This window comes from Plectropomus leopardus, chromosome 1 (genome assembly GCF_026936395.1).
Source record: "Plectropomus leopardus strain MGB_pleo_1.0 chromosome 1, ASM2693639v1, whole genome shotgun sequence".
Lineage (NCBI taxonomy): Eukaryota > Metazoa > Chordata > Actinopteri > Perciformes > Serranidae > Plectropomus > Plectropomus leopardus.
The window spans coordinates 8,241,728-8,268,185 of NC_142176.1; the positions used below are offsets into that span (position 1 = coordinate 8,241,728).

The window sequence follows — 26,458 nt, forward strand, 5'->3', positions numbered from 1 at the left end:
ATCACAGAAATATGCATGCGTTATTGTATATTAGCACCTTTTTCAGGTCATTCCCTTTTATTTCATTCTTGTTTTTAAATCTTTTTTGTGCAATTTTTTTCAAGTCTTTTTTTTCTTTTTTAATACATTTCATGTTAATTTTAAGTAATTTCTTGTGAAGTTGCACATTACCTTCTCCCAATGTCTCCCAACAATTTGCTCAGGTTTTTAGAGGTTAACTTGCGTAGAAGTGCCTGCTTCTACAAATTGGGAGCGTGCAAACGTCATCTACTGTAGATAATGCACCCACTTTGGATAAGTACCTCATGCAACCCCACATCAAAAAATCTGAAATATTCCTTTAACAAGATATGCTGACAAAAACAAATGGATTACAATCACTTTGGTATAAATATCCTTATTAGGGATCCTAATGATTTTCCCTGAAGAAATGTACTCTCCTCCATCTATAACAAAAATGTCAGCATGTTGTTTGCTTATTTTCATATTATGGGATCTAACATTAACTTAGCCTCTAGTCGGCACGAGCGTGACATCAGACTTTCAGTCCTGTTAGTCAAAGGTCATGAGATCAAACAGGATCAGCTGTACTCACCATAGAGGTAGGAAATCCCCACCAGCTCGAAAATCGCAATGATGACCAGAGAGTAGGAGGCTGCGAATGTGTCCACCAGCTGAAGCATGAACATCCCACTCTGTCACAAACACAAACACGCTAAATATTACAAATCTACTCAAAGCTTCTTCTTATGATGACTTCCCTACCCTTATCCCTCACTTTCTTCCACCTCTGACTCGAGTCATAACTTTCACACTGACTTGTTCCAGATCAAAAGAAATGACATGTATGAATCCTACTTTCTGCTGGATTTTGCGCTCTGAAGCTGTCGGGGAGGATTTTAATAAGACTCGGCCTCTCTTGTTCCACTCACTGAGCCTGTCCTCTGAAGGCTGCGACTTTGCTTTACATGCAGAAATCTGTCGGTTTATTCAAAGAAAGAGTCGCGGGGTGCAGGGAGAATGCTTTAGAGTCTCCCAGGGACATTGCATGAGTGTGTATAAAGATGTGTGTTCGCTTCGTACCTCTGTGATCATGGGAAATCCCAGGATGAAGAAGGAAACGCAGCAGACCAGGGTGAAGAGCGGTTTATGCTTCCTCAAGTATTTGGGGAACTCGTCTGACACAGAGGTTACGATGGTCTCGATGGTGGCAAACTGGGACAGAGTGGGAGGAAGAATGGAGGAATGGGAAGGAGACAGAGAAAAAAGGAGAGGGGGGGAGAAGAGGGATTAGGGAGGAAGAAGTCATTTTCTCTCTGTTTAATCACTCGTATGATTAAAGATGTTTAATCAAGACACTGCTCAAATAGATTTTGCCTCAAAAATAACACAAATTTAAATTAAATTCTTTTAAATAATAAAAAGGAAATCCCTTAAAATTTAAAAGTCCAGAGTCTATGATTTAGGGGGATTAAGTGACATCTAGTGGTGAGAACTGCTTATTGCAATCAACTTAAATTTCTCTTGATAAGAAATTTGTGTTCAGGGTTTTTTTTTTTCAGGAGCTAAATTATCTGCAGAGGTTTCTTCCTCTCCAAAACAAACAGCTCAGGGGATTAAAACTGGTAAAAACACTAAAAAACAGTGGTTCCATGTTACAAATCAGTGTTTCTTCAACATTGTTTGACATGTTAAAGATGGCCCGTTTGCAGAGCACCTACTAATTTCAGCTTACCTATTTCTTATTCAGAAGTTCAGAGGGTTTTTACTGGGAGTCAAATTATCCACAGAGTTACCTTCCTCTCAAAAACAAACAAACCAAGTAATTTAAACCACCAAAAACGCCTAATAAAGCAGTTTTGCCTTAAAACATCAGTCTTTTTCCAATAATGTTTGCCATGTTGGGGACAGGCAGTTAGCCCATTACCTGCTAATTTTTGCTGATCATTTTTCTCTGATAATATAAGATCCAGACGTTCAGGAGGTTTTCACTGGGGAGCTGAAATATCCTCAAATGTCTCTTCCCCAAAACAAAAAAAACAGGGATTTTAACAACACCACTGCATAAAGCAGTCTCACATTACAGATAAATGTTTCTTACCCTGTTCGCAAGATGGCCATCTTGCCATGCACCTGCTAATGTGTGTTCACCTTTTCTCTCGAACAACTTTTTTATGTAAAGCTGAATTTATGCAGAGGTTTCTTCCTCTCCCAAATGAACATAAGTGATTTAAACCGGTAAAAACACTGAATAAAGCAGTTTTATGTTCATAAGTTAGTGTTTTTCCAATACTGTAATCGCAGAGTGGCCGCTAACTATAGTGCCAAAAGTGAAAACAAGAATGTCTGTTATGAGCTACTATAGCAACATGGTGGTACAATATGACAATCTTCATAGACAAGGACACACTCCCTCTGTAGATTTAAATGTCTCATTCTAAAGCAATGAAAACACAACTATTCTTATTTTCAGGTGACGATGAATGAAAGAAAACCTACTTATTATAATATATTCCATATTTTGCCAAATATTCCCCTAAATTCTACACACTGGACCTTTAAAAAACGCTTCAACAGCTAACTGTGGAAAACACGTCACCATCAATCCTGACTGGCTGCATCCATTATAGAATTAGTGAAAATTGTCAACCCAATTTGCAGCAGCGTTTCTACTGAAAACGCTTCAGTCAGCAGGTTTGTTTCATTTGACTCAGAGCAGCTGCTGCTCTCAAAATTCAGTATCCACTCTTATAAGGTGTTTGTCTTCAATTCACCCAATAAACACATTTTTACCATAATTTCATTTATTTCCAAAACAAATAAAGAACATCATCCTAATCCTGAGGAGATTTCATTAGCAAATGTAACATGATGGTAAAATGGGCTCAGAACCCAGAGGACAGCAGTGGATGAATATAAAAACAGGCACATTGGGGGAGCTTGCTATAGTTTGTGTATGTGTGTGCGTGCTGTAGAAACCCACTGGCACCAAGCGATCTGCCTCCTCCCCACTCCTCTACTTCCTCCTGAGCTCCCAAAACTAATTTCCCGTCAACATCCCAAGCCTATTACCGCCGAGCTGCTCTCTACAACAAAGCCACCAGCCCTCTCCTTGGAGCCGCCGCTGCCAAGGCAAAGTAACATCATCATTTACTGTTACTGTTGACTTGTGTCTTAATGCACCGCTGTGCCCTCTGCTCCTCTGCTCGGCTCAGGAGCGTCACAGTGCACTTAAAGGAGCTGGTGTTTTATCTGGAATTGTTTGCCCGGGATTGTATCTGGAGGTGCTCTGGACTTTGAAAACATCCTGGAGATTGAAGTGTTTGTTCACTGAAGTTACAACAAGAATTAATCAGTGCAGTGCAAACACAATTAAGAGTTTTGTAACTTAGAAGCGTAGTAGTGCATTGAGTTGTACTAAAAAGAAGTCACTTCAAAAGTAGTTGGATTCCCATGCAAACGTAGCATCAACCAAATCTTCAGAAAAACAGCATAAAAGAAAATGTAGACTTCTGCAGTTTTCCATCAAGCAGCAACCCCTGCAACCGAAAAATGAAGCCAACATGGAAGTGCTGAAAAATGCAGCTCCTCCTATGGCCACTTAAGACCATTTTAAACACTTCCTTAACGTCATTAAAATGAAGTTTTTCCACTCCAAAACTACCTGCTTTGATTTAGGCAACAACACTACATCGTTAAGTTTGGGAAAAAGCTCAAAAACAAACAATAAGTATGTTTGCCAATAGCATATGTACATACGTAACCTCACATACATCACTAATATAGCATGTGACATACTTGCATACTAGGCAATGTAATTATGAAAAGAAGTCAACCTTGACTTCGGGATGAGAACATCAATCTTCTGGGTGAAAGTCCTGTGTTTGTTTGACCAATACACTCTTGCCCACCCGTAAGGAGCCTCTTTAAAATTTGCACAACATTATGTAGACCATGTCGCTTTTTATTCGGCTTCACATCACTTCCTCCTTTTCTCCTGTAATAATTATCATGGCCACTAGAGGGCGCCACCTCACAATAAACATAGTTCAGGTCTGCTTACACAGTGAGAGTAATATGTGGCCCTTTAGCTGCTTAAAGCTCCATGTTATTAATTAGCATGTAAAATCAAAACAATGACGTTTAAGATACTAAAGCTCTCCATGGAGCTCCATTTTTTTAAAATTGAGTGTATTGTTATAATGCATATGCTATCAATACATCAACAACAGCTTTTTCAGATTGATACATTTTTCAACAGATTAAAATTAAACACACTAAACATAGGCTCCAGCCATCCCATGACCCATGACAGGATAAGTGGTTTCTTAATGAATGAATGAAAAGTCTATAAATATTCTGGTGGCACACTCAAGCCTCCATATCTGCCTCTTCCTTTCTAGAAATTAACCTGGGAAAATTACAACAACCTCACTCAAATGTATTTAAACTGTACTTAAACTTAGGTTTACTTCAGTGTTGTTGTTGCAAAACTTTAAGGTCAACTTAATTTCACTCACTACAATCACACAGACCCCCCTCCGCTCGAGTACCTGGAGAGCTCCAGCACTTGAGCTGAAATCAGTCACAGTGGGTGGTGTGTATGGGTAATTATGTTAATTGGGTCAATGTTTGCAGCGTTGACACATAGCTGGGTGCCGACGCCGAAGTTGAGTGTTTACTTTGAGACTCTCTCATAAAGGTTGCAGATATTAAACTTAAGAGATCTTCACCAACAGACTGTCTGGCTTTGCAGTCACAACAGAAACAGTGTTTTCTCATAAATCTAAAAAAAAAGAACTTACAAATGCTTTTAGAAATGCAAAACAAACACTCACTCATTTGTAGGTGATTATAGTCATCTATTTACCCTCATCTAAGACTAATCTTAAAGAAAAGATCATTTTCTTAGATCGCCACTTCTGTAATATTTTTGATATTAATGTAAGGTGATATTTATTTTCAAGAGATTTTGAAATGAGGATATTTCATCTGTAGAAGGGGAAGAACTTGAAAGACAACCTTATGCTAGTCTCTGATTTATTTAGACAAGTAAATTAATTTCATTAATGGTAAATTCATACATTATATTGTATGCTACCCTTTATGTTAAAATAAGGAACTACATGATGTGGTGCACTTTCTTCTTAAGGTCAAGGTTGGATGATAAAGTAGAAGACATTGTCCCTGTGCTCTCCTTACCCACAGCCTTTAAGCAATTCAACTTATAACATTAATGCTGGTAGAAGGCAGCCTCACAATGCGTAATGTGAATTTAAAGTGACAGACCCACAGAGAATTATCATCAACTCTGCAGCTGCACTGAGCTTTTTAGCCCCTATTAGCCCATTATTTTTGGTTTTACTGCACATTTATTGTTGGTTCAGTCTCAGCGATCTTCATCTTCGCTTCTCACAGCATCAGGCAGCTGTTTTTAGCAACAACAACAAAAAAATAACCCTTATTAACACGCTGTACACTACCTGCCCAGCACCAAACAAAAGCAAACCAAACAAAACTAAGCAAATTTAGCAAACAGCTACTGAAGAAAGTGGAATGCAAAGCAGCTCAGATATTTTAGTTAGTGGAGAGTCCCAACCGGAGATAAAACCAGAGCAAATGTTGGGGTTTTGACAAGGTGTTGTGGAGTTATTCTGCCCCCAAGTGACCAATAAAAGTATTTCAGGAAGCATGTTTTCTTTTGTGTCTGGATGAGATTCAGATAAGAGGATTGATTTCAGTTTCCAGCTCAGTTGACGGAAGAAAATGTTGACATTGAACATTTTTGCAAAACACAAATATGCTATATTTGCACATTTCATGTCATATATCAATGTTTCTTAAGTGTAGTAGTATTTGACCTGACTTTATCATCGGGTAATTTCAGGGATGTTGACTGGTGTCAAACTTAGGAGAAACGCCTGCCCACCCTTCTGTATCTAATGTGACGTTTAAAGACCAGGCAGCTATAGAAATTGTTGTGCACTTGACATTAAAACAGGAGTCCCTTTTTAAATCTGCACACATTTTGATATTAAATTTCCAGTTTATTTTACCAGTGACGGCTGATTCCTTCTGTTCTCATTGAACCTCTTTGTCTCTTTCTGCCCTTTCAGTCATCATTCTGGTTGAACCATTGCACCGTGTTTTGTTCTCTTTGTACAAAACAAACCATTCATACAAAATAACATCTATTTGTGAAGAGGACTTTCTACAATTTAAAAGCATAAAAAGTAATTTAAAAACACAAAGTGCACCTGTCTTTTGACCAGAACCACTCAAGCCTTTGTGGCAGCAATTCCTGACTTATGAACAGCAGTGTTAGAGTGTAAGTGTAGACACACACACATACACACACACACACACACACACATTGAAGAAGCAGTGGTTACCATGGTATCCAGGCCAAGAGTCAGGAGCATGAGGAAGAAGATGATCGCCCAAAAAGGAGACAGAGGAAGTCTGGTCAGAGCCTCTGGATACACCACGAATGCTATGCCTGGACCTGACACACACATACACACACACACACACACACACACACACACACACACACACACACACACACACGTAAACGACGATGCACGTACACCATCTCCACAGCAAACAGCAAATCCAAAGCTCAAACTGTCAGGTGTGTCTGAGTTAGCAGCGCCGGCCTGCTGCTGCCGCCGCCGCCTGCTGCTTTGGTGTCTTACCTTCATCTGCCACCTTCTCTATCGGCACTTTCAACTCATGTGCCATGAAACCAATGACTGAGAAGATGACAAACCCAGCAAATATACTGGTGGCACTGTTTGTACACGTCACAATAATAGTATCCCTGCAGGGGAAAAAGAAGAAAGAGAGAAAAAAGAGCTAAATAAGCACATATCTGCTTTAGGGCCTGAAATTATGCAGCAATTTTCAAAACATGCCACATATAACAAGTGCTATGTAATATGCAAATACTATCTTATTTTACATAGGAAATAAATGACTAGTGCACACACAGATAAGAGATGCATTGGCACCATCTAGTGGCAGGATTAAATATTGCAAATGGAGGGCTCTGAAATGTGTTAGGCATGTACAGAATATGCACACCAGAGGGCGTTGTGCTTTTTTATGCAAAATGTTTTTGTGAAATTGTAATGAAAGAAACACTGAACTACTGGCTGCAAAGAGTGGCATTTATTATTTCTATGAGACATACAGATACAGTGTGTCTATGGTGACAGTTTGAATATTTCTGCCAGAAGCATGGTTTACCTTTTGTGTGTTTACCTGTAGCAGTTATTGTGAAATTTATTGTAGGAGGAGAGAGTGATGAGGCCTCCCCAAGCAGCCGACAGAGAGAAGAAGATCTGAGTGGCTGCGTCTTTCCACACCTGACAGAGGAGGAGAGGGAGAGCTGCAGGTAAAGAGCAGGGAGGAACAAACAGTGCAAAACATATTGTAGTGGAATGTAAAGAGCAGACATTATGTACCTTTGCATCACTCAGTTTCTCCCACTTTGGTGTGATAAAGTAGAGGATGCCGTCAAAGGCACCAGGGAGGGTCACTCCTCTGATGAGCAGGATGACCAGCACCACATAGGGAAATGTGGCTGTGAAATACACCACCTGAGCAGACAAGAGGAGAGATATGGGAAAAATGAGAGAGAAGATAGAGACAAAGAGAGAATAGCACACAAAAAAGTGAAACTGACGATAGTGAAGTCAGTCTTATTAAATAGCCCAATATCACAAACCACAAATTTCCCTGAAGGTACAATACACTGGAAGTGAAAGGCTCTATAAAGAAGATTATTCTTCCTCTTAAGAGTCTGTTTACGCATCTTCACATTTCTTTTTTTTACTTCTCGCTTTTTGCATGTACGCCATATTCATTTCTCTTTTCATTTCTTTTATAATGACATTTTTAGTACAGTCATTTTAGCATTAAACATAAATTTTATCTTGCTGTTACAATAATGCCTTAATTTTTTATATGGTTTTGAGGGATTATTTCCTGCATGTCAGCTGATCAAAACAAACAGCAACTTTGTAATACAGGCCACAATCACATCTTTCACACATCATGTCGTTTTTCTCACAGTGACAGTCTTGTAATTTGGATTTTCTCACATATAGATCATGATTAAAGTGGTCTTGAAGGTGCAATGTGTGAGACATGGCTTTAAATTTAGTTGAAAACACTAAAGATGAACTAACATTATGAATGAAATGTGAAGAAGTAACAGTGCTGAAGAGCTGTATATATATTGTGTTGCAGAGATATCAGCTGAAATGAGCACACTAACCAGCTCTGGCCCATGCTGTCTAGTTATAAACCAAACCACCGTGTTGACACGCTAACACTTCCAGGTAGATGACTGGTAATTGTTTTGAATTGCAGAGATATGTGAAATCAGCAAACTTGTTCATTTCTGTTCTGTCAGAAAGGTGCAACTGTGACTTTTAAAGATATTTAGTTGAAACACAGTGAATACAAAATATATTTAGCAACCTAAAACCCAGCTGACCACCCAGCATTGCTGGTCGTTGATATTTGGTTGAATTTTGATTGTGACATCAGGTGACCAACATTCAATGTCAGGACGTCTAATGCCAGCATCAATTTAACGTAGATTACTGACAAAAGATGACATTTAGTTGGTTTTAAGTTGTGTTTTTAAGTAACCTTAATGCAACATCTTCCAAACGTCTCATGCCAATGTGATCTTGGTGTATAACATTTAGTCATAAATCATTTGGCCTAAAAGAGAAACCAGATTTTCACTCAAACCAAAATTTAACATCTGTGTTGTGTAAGATGTCCAACGTCTACTACCTTAAGTGTACACTCTATTAGGGATATTTTCACTGCTGTACCTCACACGCTAACTGATCACCGCAGCGGTACCCAACAACTCCCATGTTCTAAAATAACTGTTTTTGTCAATGACGGCTTTGAGATAACGGCTTCAATTACCTGTCAGAAAGAGCTGTCTGATGAAAAGGCAAGGTGGTGAAATTATTCAGAGGTTATTGTTAACAAAAACTGTGATTTGGTCTAAAAAGGTCCAAAATGAGAGGACTAAGAAGTTGAGCTCCAGCTCCCACTAAGAACATTATTCAGCAGCAAAGAAAAGAAGTGATACAGCAATAACAAAACAAGAGTAAACATTGGCGTGGTTTTCCATCACTGAAGACAGCTCTTATGACAACATAAACCGCAATGACAAACATGTTTCAAATGGTTTCAATATATGGGTTTTTTTGTGTATCTGTATGGTCTTTTTAAAACTCAGCAAAGCAAACTGTAACATAAACTTTAATACAACACCAAACATGGAGATTATTAGGCGCCCCATCAGTGTTTGTTTTTTTTTTTTTGACCGACTCTCAGAGTTTCAGCAGTTTGGTTGTTATTGGCTGTTTTTTTTTTTTTAATTATCTTTTGGCATTTTAGCCTTTATTGGATAGGACAGCTTAATAGCGTGGAAGGGGGAGAGAGAGGGTCAACATGCAGCAAAGGGCCTTGAGTGGGAGTTGAACCTCAAGCCGCTGCGGCAAAGACACTGCCTTTATTCATGGGACGCCTGCTTCACAGTTCACAGGTCTGAATATTTGTGAAAAGGTGTCTGAAAGCAGCATGAGTTTTGTTGCCCCCAGTTTCAAAGGGTTAACTGCCAACTGAAGTCTCTAAACGTTGCCACAGTGTGTGTGTCACATCTCTGTCCAGTAGAGGGCAACATTATACAAGAATTCCATCTGAATAATCTCTAAATCCTGGGTGCAATCAATGCAAATTAAAACGTCCCCCCTGCATGATGTCTCCGCTCAATGAAGTGAGGAAAATAAAAAAAACACACGGATTAAACAAAATTCTATTTTTGAGTGATGCAGGGAGAGTTATTTAATCCTGTTCTCTGCATTTCTCCCTGCGTTTCTGCATTCAGCAAGAGCATCTTCTTAGTATATAAAGAATTATTTTTATGTACTCAGCAATTTTAGGTAACACAAGCTGTAGTTAACTTCACATTTCGGAACAAAACCTCAAAGGATGACACTGACAGAAATACAAACCAAGTTCCTAGAATAAAAAGAAATCAAAGATTAATGAATCTGGGCATTTTCTAATGTCAAGCCATGAATTAAAAGACTCTCTTTAACAATTATTGTGAATATCATTTTAAAAAAAGCAAAAATATTCTGTAAAATATTATATTAATACATATCAGAAATGATTTTTTATGCAATAAATACATTTAATAAATATTTGGTGCAGCATGACATTGATTAAATTAAATATGGTATTCAACATGATAAAACAATATTTCAATTTGATTTAAATCTGGCGATTTTATTAAAGACATAGGTTGGTTGATGTACCTGACATGATTTATGTCATTCAAGAAATGATTTTTTTGGCTGAATTAACTTACATGATTTGTTTTTTTCTTTTTCTTTGAGGTTTTCAATCTAATAGTACAGTGATCATCATTTCAATAAAGTGAGTTGAAATAAGTGGAGGTTCCTGCGTTCTCTGTGGTAATTTATGCCAAGACGAGTTTAGGCAGGCATTGAGGCTGAAACCCGACATCTAATTTTAAACTGGCTATGAGAACCCAAACCACAGTTTTTCATCTGCAGTTGAACAAAGGTGCAAACAGCAGAAGAGATCTGAGGATTGTTTTTGAGGACTTTGTGTTGTTTTGTTACCTTTCCTGATGACTTGATTCCTTTGGCTAAAGAGGCGTAGACGATGATCCAGGCCAGCAGCAGGCAGCCTGCCAGAGGCCAGCGGATGTCTCCTGGATATTCGATTCCTTTAGAGATGTGCAACACATTGTACCTGCAGGTGTGATTCAGACAGTAAACATCAGCCTGAAAACACTTAATAAACCAAAACAGATCAAATAGATACAATAGAAATATATATGCAATATAGAAACCAACAGTGGAAATCTGTACACTACAAATACTTTATCTTACTACGTAATTTTTGTATATTAGTATTATTATTATTACATCCTACAATTCTAACATTTCCTAGTGAGGAAGTCTTATTTTATTTTTAATATTTTTATAACTTCAACCTGTTTCTTACACAAAAATCTTGATTTGAGAACTTATACTGTATGTAATCAGTTGTCATTTTTCTTCATCTTTTGCAGATGATCGCCTTGCTCTGTCTCATTTAAAGAGATCACATGTGATGACTGTAACTGAAACAGGTTTTTATTTGATCTATAATTTTCGGATTTATCCATGTAACACTAGCGCTTTTTATTGGAAATGATTGTTAATACTTTTACTGCAAAGGCAGACTTTTACACTTGTTTCAAGGGAAGAAGTTTAGGATTTTTTTTTTTTTTGTAGAACAGTGTCAGGCGAAGCTATTGTCAAACTGTAATTTTGGAGATCTTGTGTGTAAACATTTTTGATTGATTGGTCCATTTCATGACCAAATGTGACCAAATGTGCTCTGAGAAAACCTTTTATAAAGCAACTGCAATTAAAAAGAAAAATGAAAACTTTAACATAATAATTATGACAAAACCTTGTCTAAGTGCCATTAAACATTTTGCATTTTGAAACAGTTTTGAAAATGTCACATTTGATATCTCCTCTGTGGACATAAACAGAAATATGAAAACCAGACCTGTAAACCAAACTGTTCAGGTTTCTATTTAAATAAATCACACTTTAAACTGTTCTTTCATTAACCAGAAGCTGTACTCACTTGAAGTACTCCTCACTGGGGCTGACATAGGTCTTGTTGCCGTCCACAGTCATGTTTATCAGTTTCGTCAGGTTTCCCACAGCGTTTGCGGACAGACAGAAAGAGGAGTTCTTGATGGAGGTAATGTTTCTGTCCTGCAGGATGCACGCGTCTGTTCCAATCAGAAACCAACACACGTCAACTGGGAGAGACTGGCAGAGCTTAATGTGCGCTCAAAAGCAAAGTGGGAGCAAACAGATGGATCTGATTTGGAGGAAGGAGGCTGTCCTGGAGAGAGCAGTGGTGTGGTTCCTTGTGAGAACTGGACCCAGCCTTGTTTTTGTTATTTTCAATATACAGCCAAATGTGAGTAAGAGAAATTATTACACTGAATCTGCCTCATTTCAGATACTCAAGGATAGATAAGATAAGGAAACCTGTTTTTCCTTTGACTGCACAATTTTTCATGCAGACACATTAGACAAAGTGCAAAGACAAAAAAGGTTTTTATACATTTTTCCAGAACTGCCATTATTTTTAATGCTGCTTTTAATGCAAAAAACATGTAGGCTATAGTGCTTTGCACTCTGATTTTTTTTTTTATTTCAAGACAAAATACAAACAGTCTCTGAGGAAAAATCTGTGATTTTATCTTTTATAAATGAATGACTCAACACCTCACAGGCAGAGAAAGACTGTAAATAAATTAGGTTGAAAAATAGCATAAAAACACTAAATATAATGCCACAGCGCCAGAAAATATGGCCTAAAAAATTCACCTAAATACAAATATTTTTGACACAAAAATGTGAAAATTAGAAAACAACTCATATTTCTTATTTTTGCAGGACTAGCCAATTAAAAATGTGTTCATATCAGTTTGTCCACCTCACATAATAATATATAAAAGGTTGAATAATTACTTAATTCAACACTGTTATCAGGAAATTTTCTCTTTTTTGTCCAAAATTTCTCCTTTATATGTAATTTTCTTCTAAAGACAAGTTTTGTTTCAGCATCGGAGACACACACCAAAGCACTTTATTTCCTGCATTCTGGTGATTTTTTTTGCACCGCTTTGTGCCTTTTCTGCATGAATTTTCATGTTTTTTATTTGGGGGGCGCAATGCACATGTTCTTAAAATGAAGGATTATGTGTCCACTGCTTTCCCTATGAAATCTACACCTGTGTTTTGCTCATATTTCCATGTTCCTTTATGAAGTAGAGTGAGTGGGAGAGAGACTACAGTGTTGAACGGGCCTGCAGTTGCACAATCAGCCTGCAGGGGTCAGTCTCGGGCGCACTGCAGCACTGCAGCAGCTCAGCCTGTACAGTAAATTTGTCAAGCAAGCAGTTTTTGTGCTGAATTTACAGAATCGCTAACGGCAAATATTACACCAAATGAACGAAATTTCGATATTCATTCGACGCAGGTCGACATCAAACACCTCCGTGCCTGTGCAAGCACATTTTCTCACAGTGAAAACATGATTTCAGCCCCAGTTTCATTGAAAATCAAACCAAGAAAGATTGATTCAGCTGTATATTGCAGCTTAAAGTATAAAGATTCTAACATTACCACACAAAAAAAATAAAAAATCTGTTTAAATGTAATGCATCACATTGAGGCCCTCCTTGCATGTCGTTGGCCTAAATCTTTTAAAAAAATAATAAATGCTCTGGATTTAAAGTTTTTTTGGAAGTGAAAACACCGCAGAGATCACAGGTCAGGATTCATTATACTGCAGGACACATCAGCTGAGGAGTCATGACGCATTGCGCATTGTGGAGAGAGAGGTGCTTTTGGGTGTGTGTGTGTGTGTGTGTGTGTGTGTGTGTGTGTGTGTGTGTGTGTGTGTGTGTGTGTGTGTGTGTTTGAGTGTGTGTGAAGGTGTGTGTCTTACCTAACAGCAGCATGTCTTTGTCCTTACATTCCACCGTGTTCCACTCATTCCTACAGTTAGCCCATGGCAGTGAGCCCTTCAACGAAGCGAACAGGTAGTACAGTGTCCAGCACATTATAATATTATAGTATATGGCTATCAAGACAGATATTATCAACATGGCAATCCCGCAACCTAAAATAAATAAATGAGACGAAATATATAAATTACTCTTAAGAAAAGTAGAGAACTCGTGAGTTTTATTTTTGAATGTTATTTTTACTTGGTTAGTTGTGGCAGTTTACCTTGCAGAGCTGGGATGCATTTCCACACTGACACGGGCCCCTGGCTGGCGAACTGGCCCAGGGACACCTCCAGCAAAAAGATTGGGATGCCGGCAATGCCCAGCATTGTCAGATAGGGGATCAAAAAAGCTCCTGCAAGGAAATCAAACAGCACAGCGCCGTTTAAAAGCCACTAACATTCACACTATATTTAAATAAAATATAAATTATGTAGCCTGCTGGTGTCTGCCTCTCATCTGCTCACATTTAAACATAACACAGTATGGATCATTAAATGTATTAATGAATAAAAAACATAAATTGTGTGTAATTAGCTTCCAGTTTAGCTGAACAAATAGATAATGATAATAGATATAATAGATTCAATAGATAATGATTATTCCTGTATTAATTTTTATTTCTAAATATATGTTTATAATTCAAATACATATTTTTTTATTGTGACATTTTTTTCACAGATTCCCCAGTGGTGTAAATACATTATTTTAGTACGTTTTTCCTTATTTTATCTTTCTTTTAATCGTTTTTCTATAGACTATAAAACTAAAAAACTGAAAAAAACCTTGCCTGTATGAGCAATTTTTAATTTAAATAATTCTCACTGTAGTATTTTTATCCTGATAAAAGGTCTACAATTGGAATTAAACGTATAAAAACGCATTAAGAAATTATTTTGACCCTGACTTAAAGCGAGGCAAATTCGCATATTCTGAACTGATTTTTTTTTTTTATTTGTTTGTTTCTCGGTAAATTAAATAACATTGACCCAAGACTCTTACCTCCACCATTTTGGAAGGCAAGATAAGGGAACCTCCACACATTCCCCAGTCCCACCGCATAGCCAACCATGGACAGAATAAAATCCAGTTTATTGGACCAGTTTCCTCTGGCCTTATTCTCATCTCCCCCCTCGTCATCATCGTCAGCCTAAGAAGACAAAATCTTTTACTCTCCATAATGAAACATCATCTTTGTCACACTCACTCCAAGTTAAAATATTAAAAGCAAAATAAATAAAATAATATAAATGAAATAAAAGCAGTGAGCCTGGGCCTTAAAGGCGAAAATTATAACGAATATATAATAATGTATAAATCAACAGCCACAAAAATGCAAATCTTTTTAGAAAACTCAAACAAAAAATATGTTCTTCAAAAACTCCCCATCAGAGAATTAAAATGTTTTTGAAGGCAGTTTTGCTCGCTAATTCTCTTTCGTGTTAATTTCGTTCACGTTACAGATGCGTAGCACCAGCTTTCCAATAATAAGCCTGCACATAAAACTCATCTTCAGCTGCACTTACAGGCCCATTATTTCTACCAAACCGCTAAAAATGACCCCCTAAATCTCAAATGCAACGATCAAAAAATGAGAATGGTCCATTCATACTATGTGCGTAAATACGACCAAAAATAATGACAACTGCACCGCGGGATCTGAGCACATTCATAAAAGAGGCTGAATGAATATTAACCATAAACAGCACCATGCATGGGAATGTGTAAATGTGTGTGAGGGGTGGGGGTGCCCTCGCGGGGATTGGAAACAATCCGCAGTCTCGTGCACTACAGTGCTGCTGTCTATCAGCCGGATAACACCTGGGCTGCTGGGCCATACCAAGTGTGTCTGCTGGGAGCAGGGAACACCGACAAACACCGCGAGAGTAGAAATGAATCCTGTTAATCACTAATCATGTAACCAGTTTAACTGTGAGCAAAAAAATCAAGCACAACAAATCGACCGAAATCAGTTTATATAGGCTACAAAAACACAAACAGTTCCGGCCACGTTCTCTTTTCATCCGTAACACTGATTCATATATAATGATTTCGTTTTGCTTTCGGATATTTAGCTGATATAAGCAGATTTGAAAGTTTTGATCAGATTGGTGCAGAGGAACGCTGCGCAGAGCAAAGGACACCCAAAACCCAGGATCCACCCAAAGTCCTGTTCTTTACATGCAAGAATTCAGCCTTTGAGTTTTGCGTATGTTGGTCTGCACAATTTATAGCATCAATTTATCAGCAGTCTGTGCATGATACATGTATCTCTACCATGTGGAATAACCAGAACAGGAAGAAAATAAAATGCTGTGCTCTCATGACGATCGCTCATTTTTAAGCTATGATATGACTGACTTTTACGCACGCCAGTGCAGAGACAAAACCACAAACCAGCGCCTGCAGATCACATTTTAGGGGCTACACATTACAACACCAGACTCTGGATTTCCCTCTTTCACTCCATCATACATTAGCAGCACTGATCTACAAAAGCTCTACACGAACGGTAAGAGCTCCCAGGGGTTTGCACCTTCCCTGTTTTGGAGGCAGTAGGTTAATCCAGTCAGCTGTTTTATCAGCAACACACGGAAACATCCACACATGCAGCCTCTCTGCTGCGCTCTCAGACCAGCCGCTCTTCGTTAAGGAAACGGTTCATTTAGCTGACTTACCCCCGCCACGGTGCCGGGCTGAACAGACGTGTTCCCATCTGTTCCCAGTATGATGGTGGTCTGGCTCATAGCCGTCCAGTTGCCCGCAGTGTTGTTCTGCTCCGCAGTGGCCCGGAGTGGGTCGCCGTACTGGGCGGACCCCCCGCGGGCCGAACCGGTGGAATCCTTCCTGAAGGCCGAGTTGACGGCCACGGCTCCGGGGGCCGCCGGCGGGGTGCTTTTAAACGTCCCATACGCTTTATTGCTGTCCAGTTCTCCCGGTTTATTTTCCGTGGGACAAAAAGTTTTGCTCTCGTTGCAGGGAGGCGGCGGCTGAGGCGCCGGGTGATGGCGAGGGGCGGGCGGCGGGCATGCAGCCGTGTTGTCCGGTTTGTTTGTTGTAAGTCCCGCAGCTCCGTCTGGCTGCTGCGCCGGGATGTAGCCGGTGGGAGCGCTGGCCGGCTGTTTGGCCATTTCTCTCTGGTCAGAGAAATCCTGGAACATTGGAGTGACAGATCAGCATGCAAAAAGGCAGCAGAACCAAAGAAAGCATGAAGCTGTGAGGCTGATGCAGCCCATCTCTGCTTTGGGGATAAAAATGCTTAATTCTCTTTCTGCAACGTTTTTCTGCAGCATGTTCTGGCTCTGGCTGCTCTATAGTTTCAGCTCAGTCTACCGGGTGCGCTGATGTGTGTGTGTGTGTGTGTGTGCGTGTGTGTGTGTGTGTGTGTGTTGGAGGGAGGGGGTTGCTTTGCCTCTCCAGTTCTCGCTTTCTGCAAGATTCTTTAATTTTACGCCCCATTTCCCCCTCATGTCATTCAGCCACACACATCCACTGATTTTATGGGCAATAGACAAGCTGCTGCGGGTCTCTCGGTGGCTCCGCTCTCCCCGGCAGGCATGCAAGATCACCGGCGTTACAGCACTGAGCGGACCCGGGGCGGCGGAATTACAAATGACTGCCTGAAATTTAGCTTTGAGGGGGGTGGGAAAGCAACCGGAAAATAACCCTCCAGTTACTAAAACAAAAAAACAAAAAAACAAAACAAAAAAAAAAACAGAGGGGTTGGTGTCCATTAAAAAATAGTTGATTCATTAGTTATGTTGCTGGTTGGTGTGAAAAAATAACTTCACCTGGTTGTAATCTTTTCTTCTCAGAAAGGGAGAGAGAAAAAGAAAATCAAAAATCGGAAAAGATCAATCATGGACTAAAGTGAAACTTTAATTGCATTTAAACTTCTGAAAAAGTAGCACCAAATCCGACTAAAAGAGGAAAGGGAAGCTGTCTGGTGGAAGAAATAAGCGAAAAAAAGTTTGAATGTGCAGCTGCAGCTGCATTTCAGCACCACAGACAGCGCAACGTGCCAAACTCCCTTTAAAAAGTGTAAAATTATCATGAAAACAGCCAAGAATAACTTCACTAAACAGAATGAATTGTAGATGAAAAGTGAAGAAAATGTTTTCGGACACTTACCATTTTTTTGCAGGTGTCTGCTGGCAGGCTGGAAACAGCTGTAAAAAGACGGAGAGAGGACTGGAAGCGGACTGGTCGTATTCGCGCAAAGCACCAAAGCTTTTCTATAGCTCCGTGGGAAAGACCGGCGTTTGCGTCAGTGCAGAGCAAGGTGCCCTTCGCGTGACATTTTCTTGATAATAGGAGTTTGATAAATCATTGGCCTTGGATTCGGATTTTTAAAGGGACAACCGGAGCCAAGACGACGATGGCGCGTGTTGTGCGTGCGTGGATTGTGTGCGTTCTGTTACGCACGGCATGCGTGAGCGCTGGACGGACTCTTTCAAAGCTGATTAATACACTTGTCTCTAGGGATGTGTAGGATGCTTACACACATACACGGACGCATCCGACACGCGCACACACACAACAGCTCGTTTGGGATAAAGATTTCCAGGTTTAGGCTTTTATTGGTGAAGATCTAATGCATCAGAGTGCACTATACTATTTGCACTGTGCTGAGTCGAGTTTCTATTGTACAGTCACAATTACAGTAGTCACTCCTGGGAGAAATGCATTTGCAGTCCACAGGATTTTTTGTTTTATGAAAACAAAAAATCTTTTCCCCCTTTTTTTGTTCCATGTTCAAAATTTAGGCCTGAAAAATGCAGAATCTGCACTATGAGCAACGAGCGCATTAGTTGTACTGTCTATTATTTATTATGATTTGTATTATTTGAAGTTGTAAAATTTCAAATAATGCGATTATTCTTTGAGTATTATTATACATACACATACCATACATATGCATATATACATTTCAGCTGTATAAGTAAAACAAAGTGTTAAAGACTTGCTATAAATGGTCTGGACTATAAATAGTTTTTCCACTTGGCGGGTTTTACGCACGGCCCGCTCCAGGCTCTATACGTTTTTCGTGCGTCACCGATAGGAGCATTGATCCAATTTACTAAAAAAAAAAGTGGGCGAGGTCTTCATAAAGCTACTCATTTGTTAAAGTCTTACGCAAGAAGGGGGTCTTTTTTTCTTAAATCACGTGTGTCAGGAGGAACCGGAGCCAACCACTGGAGCCTGGCCTGGAAGCAGTGACAGTGGAGGGGGAAAAGGTGCCATGCTGAAGTGCTGGTGATTCTAAAACACTGCATTGCGCATACCATCCTCCAAGTCTCCTTTTAAGCGGATAATGCATATGCAAGTCCTGTGTGTGGGGGTTTATGCGAAAGCTAGAAGGGCATATGGCGACCTCGTTTCGTCTCAAAAATTAAAAATAATTTTAGGCCTCCATACAGAACACATGAAGTAAAGACAAAATACACAAACACATCGACAAGACATAAAACGCAAACAGACACTCTCTCTCTCACACACGCACACACACACACACACACACACACACACACACACACACACACACACACACACACACACACACACACACACACACCGGACAAATGTTTGACAAATTGCAACGATACGGAAACATTTCGTCTTAATAAAGCGAACTAGCTCCAGCCCACTCCTCTGAACTGCGTCAAACTGGCTGCACACTGGACGCTAATCTCAGACTTGACAGTCCAATTAGACACGAAATAACGAAAATTACCAGTTAGTTGCCTAGCAACCAAACTGTTTCGCTCGCTAGGCCTTCTGTTGATACGTACGATAAATCCAGGCGGAACATGGAACAGATAGGCCAATAATAATAATAATAATAATAATAATTGAAAACTGTCTGCAGTATAAAAAATTATGTTAGAATAAGTCCAAATCCTAATAGTAATGTACCATTACACCCAACTACGATTAAACACTGTAAATCTTATAAGGCAGTGGGCCTATTTTTATTTTAACCGAAGTTGGCATGACGGAGGGACAGAAGCCACATGCAACCATCATCAATCACAATGTTACACTGTAAAACTCACATTCTACCGCAGAATACTGTAATCAATTTAACGGTAAAATACTATTTAAGTAAATTACGGTAGTGAAATAATGATAGTATCCTGGCAACTACAGCTGCCGGTAGTTTACTGTAATTTTATGGGAAAATGTGTTAAAGTGCAATGTCAAAAAATTAATAATTAAGCTTTTTTTTAAAAAAAAATAAATATATATAATAGGCAAGCTAAATTTGCTTCTGCTTAACTGTTTGACCACTGGCAACTACAAGGCAGAAAAAATGTCTCTTTGCACCAGGGGAGTTGTAGTGGGAAGGCCACAGCAGAAGTGGGCCCCTTAAAAAGCCTAAAATGAAAAGTTTAGCTTTAGTTGCCATTTTATGTCTAATTAGAGCCATAATTGACTGAATATATCAGATGAAAGACTGAACTTTGCATTAAAAAAGTGTGGAAGCTACCGGATACTCTCTTACCCCTTAAAGGTGCAAAATGGTTTAGCCCACCCCTGCACTTGAATTCATTTTAAAGGCAGGCAGAGTCAAGAGATGGTTTATGCTGCTTACACTGGGTTCCAAAAACACAACAGAGAAAGAAAATACACTAACATTGTAAAAAGACCACTTTAAAGGTGCGTGAGAGAGGCATGGATCGAGCGAGGGGGGTGGCGAGTGGGGGCAGGCTGCTTATGCACAGGGTCCGGAATTTGGTGATGCGCCCCTGCACACTATCAGTTATACATTTTTTTTTTTTTTTTTTACCATATTGGTTTTTTTTTCAATGCAGTCACCCAAATCCCACAGGGCTGGAACATAAAACTTATTTTAAATATATAATATATATATATATATATATATATATATATATATATATATATATATATATATATATATATATATATATATATATATAAAATATTTTTTTAATCTAAATCCTCATTTGCGTTTTTCTACTTTCTCATTCAAATAAAGTGACCCATGCAGTTTTCTACAATTTTTACCTGCGCTGATTTCACGATAGTTGTGGAGGTTTGTCTCCCGGCTGGGATCAGTGTGTGTGGGTAAACCGGGACACGCAGAGTCCCACTCGGGGCCGTTCACTCGCTATGCACGCGGAGCTCCCTGCGCTTGTAAATCTCCGTCCGCTCCAGATAAGAGGCTGCAGAGGGTGTATTAGCCGCCGCCTTGAGTTTAATTACATTGTCAACAGAGAATAATTGTAATTGATTTCTGCTCGTCTTCCAGAGTCCGCTGAACACACGGACTGCCGCGCACGTACACCACTAAAAGAAGTAGCAGAACATGATTTTCGGGGTTTAACACACGTGTAGCAAAATAAAGACCACGTGTATTGCAGATGTGACAAATAAATAAAACTATGCTCCGCTAGTTTCTTGATTTTAGTTTCCTACATTAAATCTGTGTATATATATATATATATATATATATATATATATATTTATATTTGGTGCCTAACTCTTGATCGTAGAGCTGAACTAACCGCCTCGCGGAGGGGTTTCTCAGCGTCTCCACGTGCTCGTTAATTACACCAGCTCGTATAATTAATTGATCACTCCCACTGTCGCCTGAGTGATAAGAAGCCGCATCCATCTGAAGCGCCTGGAAAGCACTGATTCAGCGGAGGAGGTCATCCAAAGGCCCCCCGGCTCATCATCATCAGCATCATCATCATCATCATCATCATCATCATCATCCTCATCAGTCCTGGCTGTCAGAGCATTCACACTTTACTATTTAAGTTCAGGCGATTTGTGCAACTACAGAAAAAGCAGTTAAAATGTCTCGTAATTGCACTAACAATGGCAGTTATTTAACGGCGCCTGTTCTTTTTATGCACATGTTTTGTTTCAAAGAGAATATGAAGTAAATTTCATCAAACTTTTGTTTTTTTCCCCTTTAATCGAAAATGTCTAAGTCGGTTTTAGTTAAGCAAAACTTTGAAAATATTTTTCACTTTTTATGTGATAAATAGGGAAATTTCTTCTTATCCATTAGCTATGAGGCATGAGGTTTATACAACTGATTCTGAAAAAGACGTCATTATATGTGCATTAGAAACTGATTGTCAGCTTGTGAGCAGGGGCGTCTTCATGGTGGCAAAAATGGGGCTGATTACCCATGGCCCCAATGGGAGGTTGGCCTTCAAAAAGCTTGGATTTAAAAGTTTGATTTAGTTTGCAACTTGTTATTTTTTAGTGAACAGTGCCATAACTAAATGAAAATTGGATGATTAAATGAGTAGAAAGACTGAGTTTAGAATTTAAAAAAATAGTGGAAGCTCTCTGAGGCACCTTTCACCTCTTAAATGCTTAAAATGGTTTACTGCACCCCATGCATTTGAATTTGTCTTGAAACACAGCTCGAGGTATCATTCTGCATCTGCTATTTACGTTCCGGGATGCCGCTACAGTGGTATCAACACAAGCACATGGTGGGATTACGCTGCATGTGATTATGTCAAGGCAACAAAAGCACATGGCAAACAACGCCAGGAAGATCATATTCAGACAGGAAGGAAACACCGGCCTTCCACATGAAAATCTAGGGTTTGTTGGACCAATCCACTGCCCCTCATATTAAGTCATTACCAACAGCGTTTCAACCTTACGCTGTCCTGCCGCATTTCATATGCAAGCAACAGGGTCTGTCCGTATATCGTGCGGACGCAGCAGGTGCCATCCGGCCGTCTGTCGGTGTAAAATGACACCACAACTCGTTTTGCAGATGTGAAAGTTGGCTTTTGGCTTCACAATTTTATGCCAAAAGCACTGTCAAGGTGGCTGCATTTTATGAGTTCATAAGGCTGAATGTGGACTGTAACCGCTTTTGCTGCTGGGGCACCAATGTATAATGCTGGAAATCAGAGTTGCTAAAAAAGAAAATAGAAAGAAAGGCCAAAAAAGCAAACTAACTTGTAAAAAAAAAAAATAATCAAAAGGTGCATGAAAGAGAATGGGCAGGGGGCCCACACAGACTGCTTTACCACAGGGCCCAGAATTTGCTGCTACGCCTCTGCCTGTGAGACAACATTCACATCTGCATTCTTAACAAAGATAGCTTGTTAAAAACATTGTTTGATTTTGAAGCATCACAAAATCAACAGTTTTGGCTTGTGAAGATGAATTCCTGTCAGTTACATAAAAGGATAAATAAATCTTGCAAGTTTTTTTAGACACCAAAATATATAAAACGGCATGGCACTGCAGGAATTCAACACGTTAGGCTTTCAAAAAGTCTGTGTAGATTCATCCCACTCATCCAGGTATAACATCAGGAATAAAATGAAACTACTCAATGGACTGTGGTTGAAGAGTTGACAGGACATTTCAGATACAACTGCAGTCCAGTGGATAGTTTCCTTTCAAGCCAACTTTCAAAAACATGCTCACATTTTCACTCTCTGCACTGAAAAGCCTGTTTTTGTGAGCCCTATCTGATGTCACCTCGCAGACCAGACTGTATTAAAATAATGGCAGAAAGGACACTGAAGCAAATTGGTGAATGTCAAATCACCAATAAGACAGGCAGCCAGCCCCTCAGTCTGCTCCTCCTCCTCACAGGCCGCTACACTTTCTCAGAGTCCGGGATTCATCATCTCAGGCCGAGAAGGAAGGGAAAAATCTTTAATTGTAAGCAGAGCTGCTCAATGAAGTATGCAAAGAGGCTTCAGTCAGCCTTTTTTAAGCTTAAAATCATTTCGTATTGTCCCAGTAAACTCATGGAAGATGGATGATGCACCCGGTGAGATCTCGCGTAGCTCAAAGTAGGACAATAAGGAGGAGAACATGGATGGGAATTAAGAGAAATACTTGGCAAAAGCGCACAATCTGGTAAACAAAGAACTGGCAGCCACTTCTTCTTGGTGATTTTTCTTTTGTTGGATATTTTGATCAGTCAGGGACTCGTGTAAAATAGTGCATAATAAAAGGGGTCTGATCCACAAAGCAAGTGTTGTTTTTTGCAGATCTAAAGACATTTAAGGTTAAAACTGTGCTAAACTGGAGCCAAAAGTTGATAATTTCAGACATCCAGATTACAGATAACTTGTTTTAACAGCATTTATATGACTGTACTTTAATGCAAAGCTGGGATCTGCTTGAGATCCAAATAGAGTCATTTTAATGCCCTTAAAACAAGGATATTGTAACCTATACAAAAAAAGTTGCTTTTCGACCAAACATAGCCATTTGAAATCCCTTTGAAACCTGGGGCAATGTCACTTTTCTTGTGCTGCTTTCAGATGCCTGTCACAAGTATTGAAATCTTTGAACTCTGAGCTAATTTTGGGGAAAAAGACAATGAGCAACTTGGTAAGAAAAGTTCTACACGCTGCAAGGAATGAGTAAATATATAATTTTGTTTTTGAAACAGTTCAGGAAAAAATGTCAATGGGGGGAAAAAAACAAGTGAAAACTGTATAAGTATCAAGTAATTTTTCTTGTTTTTCTTTTCTTTTTTTACTTTTTTCTTTTATTGGTCAATTTTCTTGTGTTTTTTTTTACCAATTCCTTGCTAATTTGGGGGTAATGTCTTTTTTGTTGCTCAATTCCTTCCTTCCATGTTTTTGAAAGAAATCAAGTCAATTTTCTCAGGTTTCAATGAGCTAATCATGTTCCCATATGCTTTGCAAAACAATCATAAGGTGAAAATGTCATACTTTTTTTTATTACAAGGCACAAAAACTATCCTAACATTTGAAAGATCAAAATCAAGTGTTGAATTTTTATCCTGCTCCCACATGTGAATACATGACTGGTCAGTTAAAAAGTCGGCTATATTTTCTGGGTTTTGTACCATGTGATAGCTGATGTTATTGCAGGCTGTAAGTCTGCTTCCTGTCTCGTAGGTCAAAGGTGACGAACAGTGAGCGAGGGTCCTTCTTGTTTTTACGCACGGTGATCTTTCCCTTGAGCTCCTCCCCTGAGGAAATGAGAAGAGAAATACCAGTATCAGTACACATTAGTTTGGTTAGTCATTAGTTTCACACTGGAGACAGGAAAGCTCTGCACTGGAGAGTCCCTCCTTAGTGTTTAAAGGTCTGATAATCATGAAAAGCAGCTGCTGCAGGGTTTCGTTGGAATGAACTGTCTAAATGTTCACTTTGAGCAAAAAGTATAACTTTGGTTCAATTAAAAAGAAACTTCAGACAAGAGTTTTAAAGGCTTTTAAATCAAAGGTTATTTAAAGTTCATTCTCACACCAAAGTTTCTCGAAGGACTTGACAATAAAGCAACGTTCAAATAGGAAATCTTGAAATAAAAACAAAAGAGAAGGACTGAGAGAAACACTCACAAGAGAGGAATTGAAATCCATAAAGATAAACGCAAAACATTTGCCTGCAAATAAGATTAAGGCAGGCCTTATAGGCCCAGATACTCCAAACTGACATCAAAGAACTAGTGGAGACAAAGGCCGAAGTCACAATGCTTCTTAAGGTTGCAGGAATTGTGCAATAGTTTCATGATGTTTTACCAGTGTGTGTGTACAACATATGTTATGTGCAGGGTGTGTGCAACATTTTGTATTTGCCGCTGGATTAAGTGCAATTTATTGGTGTGACTTGGGGCACCTAGTGCTGTTTTGTTCATAAGTAGTTTGTTTTATTGTAATTGTAAAGGCATTTATAGGTGCAGCATCTGAGTCCAAAACAATTTTCCCTACAGGGACAATAAAGGATATCATATCATATTACATTGTTATCATGTTGTAATGTATCGCATCGTATAGAATCATATCAAATCGTAACGTATTGTAACTGTGTCTTGGCCAAAAAGTTGCACTGAACACATCATTGGATACAGCCAACGGCCAACTAGCAAATATGCCAAATGCACCTTCGTGAGTGGAAGTAACTCAATATATCAGCAGGACGTCATAGCCTGTATTCGTCATTCAAAAAGGGAACCCATACATTGATAGATTTAAAATGCTCGTTAGCAGGTTAGCACATTAACAGCACAACCCAATGTTGGAAAAAAAAAGATATTTTTTGTGCACTTGTGAACAATAACAAACAATAATGAACTGTTTCTGCTCATGAGATCAATGACTAAAAAACCTCATACCCATTATAACAATCTTATTTAAATCTCATGCCCTTTTTACTTTAATCGCTTGTTTACTTTCCTCACTTCCATTTCTCTTCTTGTGCATCGAGCTGAGCTGCCAGTCAAAGTGATGTCATTTACCAATGGGCTCTGCTGTCTCTGACACCACGAAAAACCTGACAATGGCTGACTATTGCCGACGGTGCAGGACACACCGCAAAAACTCGGGCATCAGACATTACCATTGGCTTGGTGTGTCAGGGCCAGACAGAAAATAATTGTTTTTTATCTGAAGTTTTGAAGGGCTGTTGTCAGATGGCATTTTTAAAGATGGCGGGAAGCCAGGAAAAGTCTGATTTATTTCTAGTCCACTTGGAAAGAGACCAAATTATTGAAAATTATGATGAAAATACTGCATATAGGCCATATGAAGACATACTGTCAGTGTTTCATGGCTCCATATCAAACTATAACATGATTACATGCACTGCAAACAGCTCACAGAAAAGTAAAGACACATGATAACTTGCCTCCTGTGCAATACAGTGTGCATGTACAGGACACTTTCTAACAACTTCTGCTAGAGGTGAAAAAAAATCTCTGTGGAAACACTCAGTTTAATATTTAAGAAAGGCTCAGCAATTTCCTAAAACTGCTGGGCACTGTAGGTTTTAGCAAACACTCAAAAAGAATGCAGAACGTAAG

At 39.1% G+C, this 26,458-nt stretch overlaps 2 protein-coding genes across 3 annotated transcripts in view; both read right to left on the minus strand.

Annotated features, from left to right (window-relative positions):
- The window catches only part of slc6a5 (solute carrier family 6 member 5), a 34,255-nt gene extending 13,758 nt beyond the window's left edge, over window positions 1-20,497 (minus strand). The window contains exons 1-13 of one of the 2 annotated variants that reach the window (XM_088070313.1): window positions 17,789-20,497; window positions 16,336-16,809; window positions 14,660-14,807; window positions 13,881-14,012; window positions 13,597-13,770; window positions 11,713-11,863; window positions 10,689-10,821; window positions 7,470-7,604; window positions 7,267-7,370; window positions 6,699-6,823; window positions 6,393-6,505; window positions 1,084-1,215; window positions 596-695 (exon numbers count right to left, since the gene is read on the minus strand). In XM_088070313.1, the coding sequence (XP_087926439.1) occupies window positions 596-695; window positions 1,084-1,215; window positions 6,393-6,505; window positions 6,699-6,823; window positions 7,267-7,370; window positions 7,470-7,604; window positions 10,689-10,821; window positions 11,713-11,863; window positions 13,597-13,770; window positions 13,881-14,012; window positions 14,660-14,807; window positions 16,336-16,809; window positions 17,789-17,791 (1,924 nt within the window). In that variant the 5' untranslated portion in view covers window positions 17,792-20,497. Of the gene's footprint in view, window positions 1-595; window positions 696-1,083; window positions 1,216-6,392; window positions 6,506-6,698; window positions 6,824-7,266; window positions 7,371-7,469; window positions 7,605-10,688; window positions 10,822-11,712; window positions 11,864-13,596; window positions 13,771-13,880; window positions 14,013-14,659; window positions 14,808-16,335; window positions 17,763-17,788 lie in introns of those variants that run through there. The other variant, XM_042485716.2, reaches the window with a different exon arrangement.
- Window positions 20,498-24,351: 3,854 nt separating this feature from the next.
- The window catches only part of prmt3 (protein arginine methyltransferase 3), a 71,779-nt gene continuing 69,672 nt past the window's right edge, over window positions 24,352-26,458 (minus strand). The window contains exon 16 of the mRNA XM_042487014.2: window positions 24,352-24,626. Coding sequence (XP_042342948.1) covers window positions 24,517-24,626 — 110 coding nt within the window. The 3' untranslated portion in view covers window positions 24,352-24,516. The remainder of the gene's footprint in view (window positions 24,627-26,458) is intronic.